The 13542-nt window shown below is 42.1% G+C and overlaps 1 protein-coding gene across 1 annotated transcript; it reads left to right on the forward strand.

Moving 5' to 3' along the window:
- Positions 1 to 274: 274 nt before the first annotated feature.
- enp6 (Ectonucleoside triphosphate diphosphohydrolase 6) lies at positions 275 to 11611 on the forward strand. Its single transcript, NM_001141709.1, is given in 14 exon segments — positions 275 to 412; positions 815 to 1142; positions 1945 to 2021; positions 2144 to 2287; positions 4661 to 4736; positions 6510 to 6545; positions 7054 to 7142; positions 7744 to 7823; positions 9497 to 9561; positions 10090 to 10194; positions 10347 to 10487; positions 10615 to 10671; positions 10893 to 11005; positions 11143 to 11611. Coding segments are annotated over 13 exon segments (1335 nt in total). The 5' UTR covers positions 275 to 412; positions 815 to 874; the 3' UTR covers positions 11227 to 11611.
- The last annotated feature ends 1931 nt before the right edge of the window (positions 11612 to 13542 follow it).

Raw genomic sequence — 13542 nt, forward strand, 5'->3', positions numbered from 1 at the left:
TTTGCCAGATAATGTACAAACCACTTTTGAGCCTATATAGAAGCTATTTGGTATTTTGCCGGGTTAATTTACTAGTCGGAACAAGGAAACTCGAAAATGTCGGACTTGTTAAATGGATGCAGTTATACACGTGCCGCGTTCAACCAGTCAGCAAGTCGGACATTTCTGAGTTTTCTAATTCCGACTAGTTTGTGAACGCTGCATTTTCTTCACACGTCATCAGTAAAACACACACACTGATGTAATCAAACAGAGACTTGGGTTGGGTAAAGGTTCGAGCACCAAGCTAATTCATTATTTGACATGAGTTTTCAAACTATCGTCCCAGACAGGAACACCGAAAATGCGAATGGAATCAGAATAAGTAGCTAGCTAGCTAGCTATTTATGCTACACGCATAGGATTTGCTCTCGTAAGTTGTCTTCAATATAAGCAAGCCAGGAACAAAGCCAGTTAGCTATCTGCTACACTAGCTAACGTTAATAAATGTTGTTTGTCTCTTACTGTACTAGAATACAGTGACAGCGAGCCTGCCAGTATTTACACTATCCTACATAAGATTTCATGCTAGCAATTCAAAAGGGAGAACATTACAGTACCTAGTAGTGTACGTTAGTTAGTCACTAAAGCAACTAGCTAGCTTATTTAGTTAGTACTAAAACAGTGTTTTATAGCTAGTGGCGCTGGTGTTAAAGCTTGAAATGATGTATACAAGTAACGTTAGCTAGCTAAACTTTGGTGACCCTCGTGATGTCACCTTTCTAACAGCCCTCTATCAGATCGCTAACTGCAGTATGTCTGTTTCATTTTTTAGGACGAACGGCCTTCAGTTCTGTATGGAACTGCAGAATGTGCCTTACACACACCAGTCACCATGAGGTTACCAAAGTTGGCCAGTGTTTTTGTCTTCTTGGGCTGCCTGGCAGCTTACCTGATGTTTGTTAAGCGCCACTATGATGGTGTAAGGCCAGCCATCTCCAAAATACCACCTCACTTCCCACACAGATTGGGCTTGTCGGGCGGTCCCAAAAGACCAACCTCCTCAGAAGTGGTCAGCGGACGTTTCCAGTATGGTGTTATGTTTGATGCTGGGAGCACAGGGACAAGGATCCATGTCTTCAAGTTTCAACTGGAGGACAACGGTACTGTACATGTGTGCATTGTTGAAAACAAATATATTACACTGGGAGAGGTAGGAAAGACAGTATGAATGTAGAAATGTTACCTCCATACCTCTGAACCCCCAAATTAAAATGTTGGCTCTATTCCATCCATTAATGGACTTGTTTTGGTGAATAGTATTATGAATAGCAGCTGCAAATGTAGTTGACCAAAATGGATCAATTAAATGTAGCTCTCTGCATTGCTTTTAGAATTTGTAATCTGTGTGTGGCAGCAACAGTATTAATTACAGATTTGAATCCATGTGAGACATGTAAGGCTTTCAGGCTTAATTTGTATTATGTGCCTCGTATTAGGCTTACACTGCCCCATACCAGAAATCCCCCCCAAAAAGTTACTGTAAAGCATCGCCAAATGGCTTAGTTATCGCATTTATTTCAACATTAAGCTATATAATTTAAGTGCTGTTTTGGCTTTATTGTTAAACCAATGATTGTTATATTCTAATGGCTACCAAGCACCTGCTATTTATGATGGAATAGCCCCCATTGTTTTTCACAAACACACAACATGTCAAGTCGAGGTTCACAGAAGCAATGTAGAAATTCTGACAAGATAGAACAAGTCAATTGTTATGGTAGTGTTATATAGGCTACTTTATAATATCACACCGCTTGCCATGGGTTTTCTGCTTTGGTGGTAACTATTAGCATTACTCAAATCTACATTAGCACCCTACAATTCTATTTCAATTGTGAATGAAATGTCAACTGTATTTCACTGCAATGGGCTTCATGCAATTTGTTCTGTCTTTTTCTACAGAGGCTCCTAAATTGGCACATGAAACATTCAGAGCAATAAAACCAGGTCTATCTGCATATGCTGATGACCCAGAAAAGGTTACCGACTTCATATATCTATTTGAAAAGAACAGTCAAGATACTCCTAAATGTAGGCCATCTCTTATTGCACTGACATTATCTTTAGAAATCAAATCTCTTGGTTCCACTGTGTTTCTTAGTGTAAAGAAGGGATCCTGGAGCTGTTGGCTGTGGCCCAAGGCAGCATTCCCTCCTCCGTATGGAGCAGCACTCCTCTGGTCCTCAAGGCCACTGCAGGCCTCCGTCTTTTGCCTGGGGAGAAGGCCACACACCTACTGGACAGGGTGAGCCTTTCACCACTGGCCAATGTCTGTGGACTCACTGCGTAGATAGATTGCCATACCACAAACACTGCACAGTTCCCACTCTCTCACCTTGTGGAGTTAGCATTTCCGTTAGCTGTTTTGTTACATTTCACCCCGATTTCGGATTTTACATTGGAAAAAGACAAGAGTTGTGCTGGGAAAAGCATGTAGGTTGGCAGCGGTCGAATAATGAGTTGCCCACTTACAAATGAGCTGGGCTATGTAATTGCATAACTTGTCTAAATTTACCCCATACTGTTGGTGGTCCTCCTGGTACAGTAATACCATCAGCTGAAAGCAATTAATGACGTGAATGAATTGCATACGTGACCTCTTGTGCACTTGTTTGATAACCTGTCAGTGTTCCGGGTCCTCCACGCCTTTCACAGATCCTCCTCTCCACCTCTTTTTTTTCCTCTCTCTCCATTTAATAGCCTATGACAGGTTCACCTAGGGACTACACACCCTAAACTTGTTTAGTTTGTAGTTGAACTGTTACGTGGCCAAGTGTTACCACACCCAACCCATTTTTACAACAACGAGAGGTGTGAATTGAATGCACGTCATCCTTGTCCTAAAGATGCATAAATGTGCCATCTATACAGCTTGTGAATAGTAGCATTTATACACTGCTCAAAAAAATTAAGGGAACACTTAAACAACACATCCTAGATCTGAATGAAAGAAATAATCTTATTAAATACTTTTTTCTTTACATAGTTGAGTGTGCTGACAACAAAATTACACAAAAATAATCAATGGAAATCCAATTTATCAACCCATGGAGGTCTGGATTTGGAGTCACACTCAAAATTAAAGTGGAAAACCACACTACAGGCTGATCCAACTTTGATGTAATGTCCTTAAAACAAGTCAAAATGAGGCTCAGTAGTGTGTGTGGCCTCCACGTGCCTGTTTGACCTCCATACAACACCTGGGCATGCTCCTGATGAGGTGGCGGATGGTCTCCTGACGGATCTCCTCCCAGACCTGGACTAAAGCATCCGCCAACTCCTGGACAGTCTGTGGTGCAACGTGGCGTTGGTGGATGGAGCGAGACATGATGTCCCAGATGTGCTCAATTGGATTCAGGTCTGGGGAACGGGCGGGCCAGTCCATAGCATCAATGCCTTCCTCTTGCAGGAACTGCTGACACACTCCAGCCACATGAGGTCTAGCATTGTCTTGCATTAGGAGGAACCCAGGGCCAACCGCACCAGCATATGGTCTCACGAGGGGTCTGAGGATCTCATCTCGGTACCTAATGGGAGTCAGGTTACCTCTGGCGAGCACATGGAGGGCTGTGCAGCCCCCCAAAGAAATGCCACCCCACACCATGACTGACCCACCGCCAAACCGGTCATGCTGGAGGATGTTGCAGGCAGCAGAACATTCTCCACGGCGTCTCCAGACTCTGTCACGTCTGTCACGTGCTCAGTGTGAACCAGATTTAATCTGTGAAGAGCACAGGGCGCCAGTGGCGAATTTGCCAATCTTGGTGTTCTCTGGCAAATGCCAAACGTCCTGCACGGTGTTGGGCTGTAAGCACAACCCCCACCTGTGGACGTCGGGCCCTCATACCACCCTCATGGAGTCTGTTTCTGACCGTTTGAGCAGACACATGCACATTTGTGGCCTGCTGGAGGTCATTTTGCAGGGCTCTGGCAGTGCTCCTCCTGCTCCTCCTTGCACAAAGGCGGAGGTAGCGGTCCTGCTGCTGGGTTGTTGCCCTCCTACGGCCTCCTCCACGTCTCCTGATGTACTGGCCTGTCTCCTGGTAGCGCCTTCATGCTCTGGACACTATGCTGACAGACACAGCAAACCTTCTTGCCACAGTTCGCATTGATGTGCCATCCTGGATGAGCTGCACAACCTGAGCCACTTGTGTGGGTTGTAGACTCCGTCTCATGCTACCACTAGAGTGAAAGCACCGCCAGCATTCAAAAGTGACCAAAACATCAGCCAGGAAGCATAGGAACTGAGAAGTGGTCTGTGGTCCCCACCTGCAGAACCACTCCTTTATTGGGGGTGTCTTGCTAATTGCCTATAATTTCCACCTGTTGTCTATTCCATTTGCACAACAGCATGTGAAATGTATTGTCAATCAGTGTTGCTTCCTAAGTGGACAGTTTGATTTCACAGAAGTGTGATTGACTTGGAGTTACATTGTGTTGTTTAAGTGTTCCCTATATTTTTTTGAGCAGTATATATTGCAAAGTTGATTTCATGCAGATATTACCTTATAGAAAGAATCGTGTCATGTACATGAAGTATGTAGGTAGGTAGGTAGGTAGATAGAAAACAGCTTCCAATCATGGTTGAGGAAGCACTGACCTTAAGCTTTCTATCTAGGTGAGGGAGGTGTTTGGGGAGTCTCCATTCCTGTCCAGAGGGGACAGTGTGTCCATAATGGATGGCACTAATGAAGGTATGTCTGGCCCTCACCCACCTGTAGTTTCACAAAACACATCATTCCTGTGCAGGTGTTTCTAGTGTCGTACTGTGGGACTCACATTTTTGTATACAATACTTCTTTTTTTTTAATAGACGCAAGATTCCCCCTTAATCCAATTAGAATTCAATGTTTTTACACTGTACCCATTTGGGTCTTAGTGAAGCAATTTTTCCATGGCCTTGCCAATTTATGGACATTTCCTTTTTTTAAATCCTGTGTACATCCTGTATGACTTTTTGATGTAGATCATTTTTTTCTCGTTTGATCGTTTTTCTAATTCATAACAATTTCTAGATGTTCTTTCATCTAGCATGATGAATTGGCATTAATAGAGGTAGCAGAAGTTATCACAGGACTGGATCCTTGGGATCACTGATTAGGATGTTTACGCACAGTGTTGCATTGAATCAGAGAGCGAGAGAGGTCACTCAGTTTGACCCTGTCCTGAATTACCCAATGCATACAGAGGCATTTAGCGGATTATGGAAAAAAGCCAATGTGTCAATCTCCGCTTTAACCTCCATGGCTAATTACAGCAAAACTTTTGACAGGAGTGCAGAATTACTACAATTTGTAAATAATGGAGTTGGGACTGGACTGGAGCCCTGTGTCCAGTGGAGCGGCCTAGATGGTAGAGGCCCTCTCTGGTCCATTACTGGCTTGTTTGAGCATCATCAAGCTGTTTGGTGACAGGCTATGTTTCTGTGGCTACTAGGTTCTGGTCCTTTGGCCTGGTATTGACCATTCAATTCTCTGCAATTACTGTGGGCGTTGACGCTTTAATAGGATTGTTATATTGAAATAAGATATACATTTGTGTTTTCTGTTGAAAGGCATGTTTGATATAGGCACAAAAGCAGTACATAAAATATTTTAAATCCAATCCTTTTAAAGTAGTTTATACAAGCAATTATGGGCATGTAGGATAATGTTCCGTTTAATCTCTCCAAACCGAATATCCTCCATTTGATTTCTGAGGCTGAAAATGTTGTCGTCTTCCCCAAGTCTATCAGCTTGTTACAGTGGAGGTGACCTGACCCTTGGAAAATACCTTTTATGATTACTGAATTAACGTTGAAGTTCACGTTTTTGTGCCTAATGGACAAATTCCTCTGCCGTCATTGCTGAGCTGTAATGCTAAACTCCCGCTCGATCCATAACCGGATTTCACTGCCTTATTATCAGTTCGATTTTTGCCGCTCTTGCCCCAGACGCTAATCCCAGTGGAGATTACACATGCTTCTCTGAATCGAACAGATTTATAAAAAAATCTAAGTGGCATTTGAGGGAGGACGGAGGGATAAAGTGTATGGTAGCTACGCGACAGTGTTTTGGTCATAATGGCACAGCACTCTTTTTGAAGTTGTTTGTTTGTAAATGTCAATTGCTTCTCGACATCCTCCGGTAAGAGTTTTATCCTAAAGCTCCTATGATATAGTTCTGAGTCCAAAAACTAGGAAAGGGTTGTTAAAGGCACTAATGCGCGCAATGGAGTCCTACTCACTGAGTGCAAACATAATGTAATGCCATAATGTATATAGCATAATCTCCTCATTTGACCTAAATAGTTGACCCCTAAGCACTGTTGCATAACTAACTTTTTAAAAGGTTAGACATGTTCTATATTGTTTTTGTTGTTTAAAGGATTTCAGTACAAACTATGTAACCATGTTATACATGTATTATGAAGGATTGAGTAAGAGGGATGAGGTAATCACCATCTTTTTTTCCCCCTCCCCCTCACAGGGATCTCTGCTTGGATCACTGTCAACTTCCTCACAGGTGAGATGCTTTCAAACTTTGTTTACTGTCAGTTGCTAATGGCATAGATAGCATTGGTAAGGATCGATATAGAGTAAGCTCCGAGATTAAAGGTGTACCAGGTGTAAGAGAAAATATATTCCAGTGGGAATGTCACCATCTATACTAGGGATGTGCATCTTTCCCTTTCAAGACGATTTGAGACGTATCTAGATACATGGGATACGATACTGGAGCGATATGTTTTAGTTTGGAACGATTCTGTGAACTAAATGCCAAGACGTCCTGTACTGACCCTACCACCCTCAGGGGCCCTAGCCCCAAGCTCAATGTTCAGAACAGGCTTAATTCTGGTACATAAACAGAACACCAGCTAAATAGATTAATCTGGACAAGAAATGTTGATTACCTGTTATTGGATTAGCCTAGCGCTGCATCCCCAGTTCCTCCTTGGTGACCACACTGGCACGCTCCCCCCCCCTGACCCGCTCTTTCTCCCCTTCTCTCTCTCCTCTCGCTCTCCCTGCAGGGGGTCTCCACGGCTCTGACACACCCACTGTGGGGATGCTGGATTTGGGAGGGGGGTCCACCCAGATCACCTTCTCCCCCCAGGATGAGGTACAATAAGGCGACTGTGTTTGATAGGGGATGTGCATGCCCACACACACACACACACACACACACACACACACACACACACACACACAGTAGATAATGAAGGCCGATCTCTTCTCTAAAGCAACACAAACTACCGGGATGTCCTCTCATCTTAGGGCTTAATCAGCAAATGCCACACTAATCTGAAAGGGCTGGTAAATAAACGTTGTTGGACATTAGGTTGGAGGGGGATTTCTTGTTCCTTAACTAGGTCAGGCCTTGTACGCGAGGGATTGAGGACCAATTTACCATGTCATTACACTGCTTTTCAAAGAGTTTAAACTCTCCCGGCAAGCCGTTCACGCCGTAGGGGTGAAATTGGTTTTGCAGATTGGGGCAGGGTTTTTTTTTTTCTCCTCTTATTGAGTAGATCCTTTTTGTCGGTTTGATGTCAAACAGCACAGTGTGATGTTTGTTGTATAAGCTCTAGCTGGTCACCCAGGAATTGGGGTTCATATAAGAAAGCATGTACCATTCTGACATTTTTAAATCTAGAAATGCTTTGTTTGCAAATGTATAAAGCCACACAATTTTATGTTTTGCATCTTTTCTTTCTCTCCAGAAAACCATCCAGACCTCACCCATCAACTACATTACATCATTTCAGATGTTCAACAGCACCCACACACTCTACTCACACAGGTACTATCGTGCACTATGTTTAGACGGATAATTGGGCTCTTTGGAAAGCCCTCCTCCCTCTTTATGTTAAACCTACAGTGTGGTGCATCCAGCTGCAAAAGGCTATATTATTGCAACTGTCAATAAATATTTTTATTGAAATGATTCCTACCATTTTATTCTTTGTTTGCATGGAGTTTTAAGATGAAAGCTGTAGCACAAATGTATATGGCAGTGTGTGTATGTGTGTATATATATATATATATATATATATATGCTCAAGTACACTCTTCCATTTCTGGCTTAATATCTTGTACTAAGGCTAAGTGCTAAAGCAGCTTTGGTGGGACATTTACAGTGGGTATCATAAGTATTAACCCTCCTTGGATTTTTTTCATATTTTTTTGTGTTTGGGATCATGGCTAGACAGCAATTTTTGCAATAGATTTTCAAACGGATTTAAGTCAAAACTGTAACTTGCCGTTATTGTCCTGCTGAAAGGTGAATTCCTTTCCCAGTGTCCGGTGTAAAGCAGGTTTTCTAGGACTTTGCCTGTGCTTAGCTCCATCCCGTTTCTTTTTATCCTGAACAACTCTTTTCCGATGTCAAGCATACCCATATCATGATGCAGCCACCACCATGCTTGAAAAGGAGACAGTTACTCAGTGACGTGTTGTTGGAATTGCCCCAGAAGCTTTTGCATTTTGGCCAGAACGTGTATTCCTTTGCTGTGTTTTTTTTTTGCAGTATTACTTTAGTACCTTGTTGCATACATATGCATGTTTTATAATATTTGTATTATTTTTACACTCATTTAAGTCATTATTGTGGAGTCTCTACAACGTTGATCCATCCTCAGTTTTCTCCCATCACAGCCATTGAACTCCGTAGCTGTTTTAAAATCACCAATGGCCTCATGGTGACATCCCTGAGCAGTGTCCTTTCTGTCCTGCAGCTCAGTTCAGAAGGACGACTGTGTCTTTGATGTCTGGTTGGTTTATTACAACACCCACAGCATAATTAAATTGACCATGCTTAAAGAGATATTTGATGTGTTATTGTTACCCATCTACCAATCACTGCCCTTTGAGGCTTTTGAAAAGCTCCCTGGTCTTTGTAGTTGAATCTGTACTTGAATTTCAATACTTGACTGAGGGATGTTACGGGTGTTATATGTATGGGAGACAAAGGAAGGGGTAGTCATAAAGTTATGTCAACTCATATTATTTCACAGAGTGAGTCCACGTAACTTATGTGTTTTTTTGACTATTTTGTTTTTCATACCATATTTTATTCCTGAACTAATTTTGGCTGTATAATTAATTTTTGTCTTACTTTGACATTAATAGAGTTATGTGTAGATCGATGACAAAACAATCACAATTAAATCTATTTCAATCCCAACAACAAAATGTGAAGAAAATAAACTCCAAGGGGTAAATACTTATGGTACATACTGTAGTTTAGTATTTGGCACTGTGGGGGGCCCTACCTGCTTTTCTGAAATGCAGCCCTTTCTGTGCTGTTCGGAGAGTGAAACAGGTTTATTCTTTCTGTCCTCAGGTTAGTGTATGACCCTGCTATGTTTTTTGGCATGTTGCACAAACTGTATGACTATACACACTCACACACACCCCTCTCACTCTCTTATTTCTGTGTATCACAGACTGATTCTGCTTTCTTTTTTTCCACAGCTACCTTGGTCTAGGCTTGATGTCGGCAAGACTAGCTGTCTTGGGAGGAATCGAGGGACAGCCTTGTATGTGGTTTTTCAATTTGCTTTCATCGTTGGCTTTTAAAGACCCTCCCCGTCCCGATAAATAAGCCATTATCTAATCTTTTAATAACATGGACCAAGATTAATTCCTTGCATGCCAGCTGTTGCTGTGATTTAGTTGATGCCTGGCTTTAAGAACTGCCGTCAGTCGAATGCCCCGGATGCAGTTCTCCATGGGGATTTTCATTTTATACACTTGAATTTTAATCAGATTTCTTTGATACATTTGTTTGTTGTGTAATCTATTTATTCTCAATGTATTTTTTGGTTATAGGGTTGCTTTAGTGTGCCACCAGATGTCGGCCAATAGTCATAAAACCTGTCGGAGCACAGCAATTTCAGACCCTGTGTCCCCTTACGACAACACCACATTAGTTCCTTGTTTATTTTCGTAAAATGTAGCCTTCTCCACCCATAGCTTTCATATATATCCCGCCTGTGTACCAAAACATGAGTTATGCTGGTCGGGTCAAAATTCTATGTGCATTCTCTCTGTTCTATTTTCAACAGTAGAGGGCAGCAGCACAGAGCTAGTAAGCCCCTGCTTGGCCCCGGAATACTCTGGCCAATGGGAACATGCAGAAGTTCTGTATACTGTGAAGGGCCAGAAGGCAGGTACTGTAAAACGGAATTAATAACTAACTTAAAATGAATATTACTAATGCTAAGTACCAATTGTTAAGTCAGTTAATGAACAATGAATTGCCTGTCAGATCGTGACTAATCTGACCAACTGTTGTGTATAAACAGTTTTGTTTCTGTTTCAGGAGAGCCCATTTATGAGTCATGCCTTAGGAAAGTGGAGAAGATGCTGTATAGGAAAGTTAAGAAGGCAGAGGAAGCCAAAGATATGGAGTTCTATGCCTTTTCCTACTACTATGACAGAGCTGTGGATCTGGGTGCTATTGGTAGGAACCCTACCTGCCTTTTGCCACTTCACAGTTGGTGTAAATGAATATGCTGCCCAGTTTTCTATAATGATATCTTAATTTAGTAACTGAATGTAGTTCTATTCTAATCACCCCTCTAACTCAGATGAGGAAACAGGAGGGACTATAAAAGTCAGCGACTACATTGATGCTGCCAAGAGAGGTAAGACGGTGCCCTCATGCTGCAGTTTTGTGTACTGTATGTGGTTCACTGCTTGCAAACTGAATTTTGAGTAGAAACATGACTTAACCCTATTCATCAACGTTTTGAGCATTCACACATTTTTAATAAATAAGTAATCCAAGTTCTATTGGAATTTAGTGAATACTTGCAAGAAATCAGCAGAGTATGCTGATTTATGAGCATGTCTTGCTTTCTCGCAGTGTGCAACGGAATGGCGGTTACCCCAGGAGAGAATCCTTTCCTTTGTCTTGATCTAACCTACATCTCTGGGATGCTACAAGAGCTTGGTTTTCCCAAAGATAAAGTATTTAAGGTAAGAACCAAATGCAAACAAAAGCTATTTATCATTCATTCGAAATCATCTGTGATGGTGTTGCACTGAGGCTGTACATTTCCATGGGTCTGCATCGGACGGCCAAAGAGAGAACTGTGATTTGTGTGCGTTTTCAGCTGGCGAGGAAGATTGACGAAGTGGAGACTAGTTGGGCTCTGGGGGCTACTTTCCACTACATCGAGTCCCTCCGCAGTCAGTGAGCTGCCAGTCTCTCCTCTCACTTGCTACTGCCATGACGTGCCAGTGATTCTGTGCTGCGAAGTATGCTCTGGGGAAAATGCCCCCTGGTGATTGTACCTGTTAAGTTTAATCAAAATGTGAGTTTATATTACCAGTCGCCTTTGGATGTTTTACTTTTATCTTTTGGCAGGTGTGATTGTTTTGTACTTATAAAGGAATGTTAGTTGTATAGTAATCAAGCATATGGTACTGGTGTATTTTGAAGGAGCATGACCTATTACATATTTTTAGTATTTTTAAATATAAAGTTGCTAAAATGTTAATGTCTGTACAATTGTATACAGTTCTGAATCATTAAAATATTGAAGGCATATGTATTTTGAATGATAAAACAAATTGAAACAATTTACAGATTCAACACCTTTATTAGCATAATCTGCTCAGACATTTTTTTCACTATAAAACAGCATTGATCTTTAACGTGACATTGGGGAGCAGTATATCCCCAGTCTCATAGGAATGCATCCCACCACTCGCTCAGGCACTGGGAGCAGGATGCAGCATTCCTGGTGGTGCTCCGCTGGTGACCTTCAGCCACTCCGTGAAGAACTCCCCGTCCGTCCTGAATCAGCAGGAACTGACCCAGGACCACAAAGGCCTAAAAATAAGAGCTGCAGCAGTTATCCTAAATGTGGAAATATTACTTTGTTGCAGCGGGCCTGCTCTGACTGCAGGTCAGCGATGTGGGGCTACTGCCCATGGTGGGAGATCAAAACAATCCTGGTCCTGGGCACCCATAGTGGTGCTCTTTTTGTTGTTCATGCCCAGCACTAACACCTGATTAGCAAATTAGGGGCTTGATTAGTTGAATCAGGGGTGTTGGTGCTACAGGGATAGAACAAACGTGCATGTAGGATCAGGGTTGAAACACCCCAAAATCCATAAACACTTGCCCTTTTACAATGGGGCCTAAAAGTCCCCATTTGCCAAGGCAAACTCGATGCAAACTTGGGAGAGCTGGCCATTTCTGAAAAATGTATTGAATTCATTTGGCAAATGTAGCCATCTAGTCTAGAATGTATATAATGTGAAGCGCTGGGTCATCCACAGTATGCTAGTAAAAAGGAACAAATTTACTCACTTTGTCAAAACCTTGCTCCTCCAATATCTTTCAGAAGACTTCTCCAATTCCCGACAGTGAGTCAGTGCAGTTTATCACCCATCGGTTCAGCAACAAAGTCCCCTGAGAAGTGGTCAACATTTCTACAAGAGACAGCCTAGTTGTTCGACTACTAGTCTGTCTACCCTCACTCACCCTAATAACAGATCTAGGTGTGTCTGTGAGCCATAGGCCTAAATCTTGCACTTAATATTCCAGTAGGTCTAAACATGTTGAAATACCTAGCAGAGATGTTGACAAGTCTTTACCTCAAAGTCCAAGTCTCAAGTCTTTTAGGGCCAAGTCTAAAAGACTTGTCCCTTTTGGCAATGGCTTTCTGCCTGCTGTGGGTTAGGTCTATAAACCTTGTAAATGATTTGAAGAGACTCCCTTGTTCATTAGTCCATACTTGTAGGAAAGAAAGAACATCAGGCACTATTTATATCAAAATAAATGTCCTTTTAAAATGTAGACAATTTACATTAACAAAAGTAATTGTACCTGATATGAAAAAAAGCAAACGCAACATTTTAATGTGCATGGTATTTTGTGGCAGACGGTCTATATTTCACTTCATTCTGTCACACAGACAGAACATCTGTAGGTGAGGGAAGATAAATGACAAGTATGAATGTAAATCAAAATTACTGACAACTGTTTAATAACTGCACTACTAAAGTGTCCTATATATCAAACGTAATGACCTTTATCCCTAAAATATACTTACTGACCTGGACCCTGAACAGAAATACAATTTCCTGTAACAAGTAGCAAGTTACATCCTGCGCCCTAAGACAGGTTACGTTTCAGAAAGATCAAGTTTGTCAGCGTTCTTGCACGGAGCCTGGCACAATGAGGGTGCATGATGAGGCCTCTATGACCAAACACTCCCTCCACTGGGGCACTGGTGGCAGGCACAGCCAACACTGTCATTGCTACCTGCTTGAGCCTTGGAAAGTCTTTTGCATGGATTCTCCAAAAATCCAAGCAATCAGCTTAATTTTCACCAGAAGATACTTGAATTTAGCAAATCTCTGCTCTGACAATGACTTTGTCTCCTTTCTTCTTGTTGCGGTAGCCAGAGAACAGTCTGGAGGTTTTGGCAGGTGATGGTTCTTCTCCACTACTGCTCTCTTTAACAGTCACTTTCCGTGCCTCAGCCAAAACAAGGTCTGAA

Source organism: Salmo salar, chromosome ssa01, assembly GCF_905237065.1.
Source record: "Salmo salar chromosome ssa01, Ssal_v3.1, whole genome shotgun sequence".
NCBI lineage: Eukaryota > Metazoa > Chordata > Actinopteri > Salmoniformes > Salmonidae > Salmo > Salmo salar.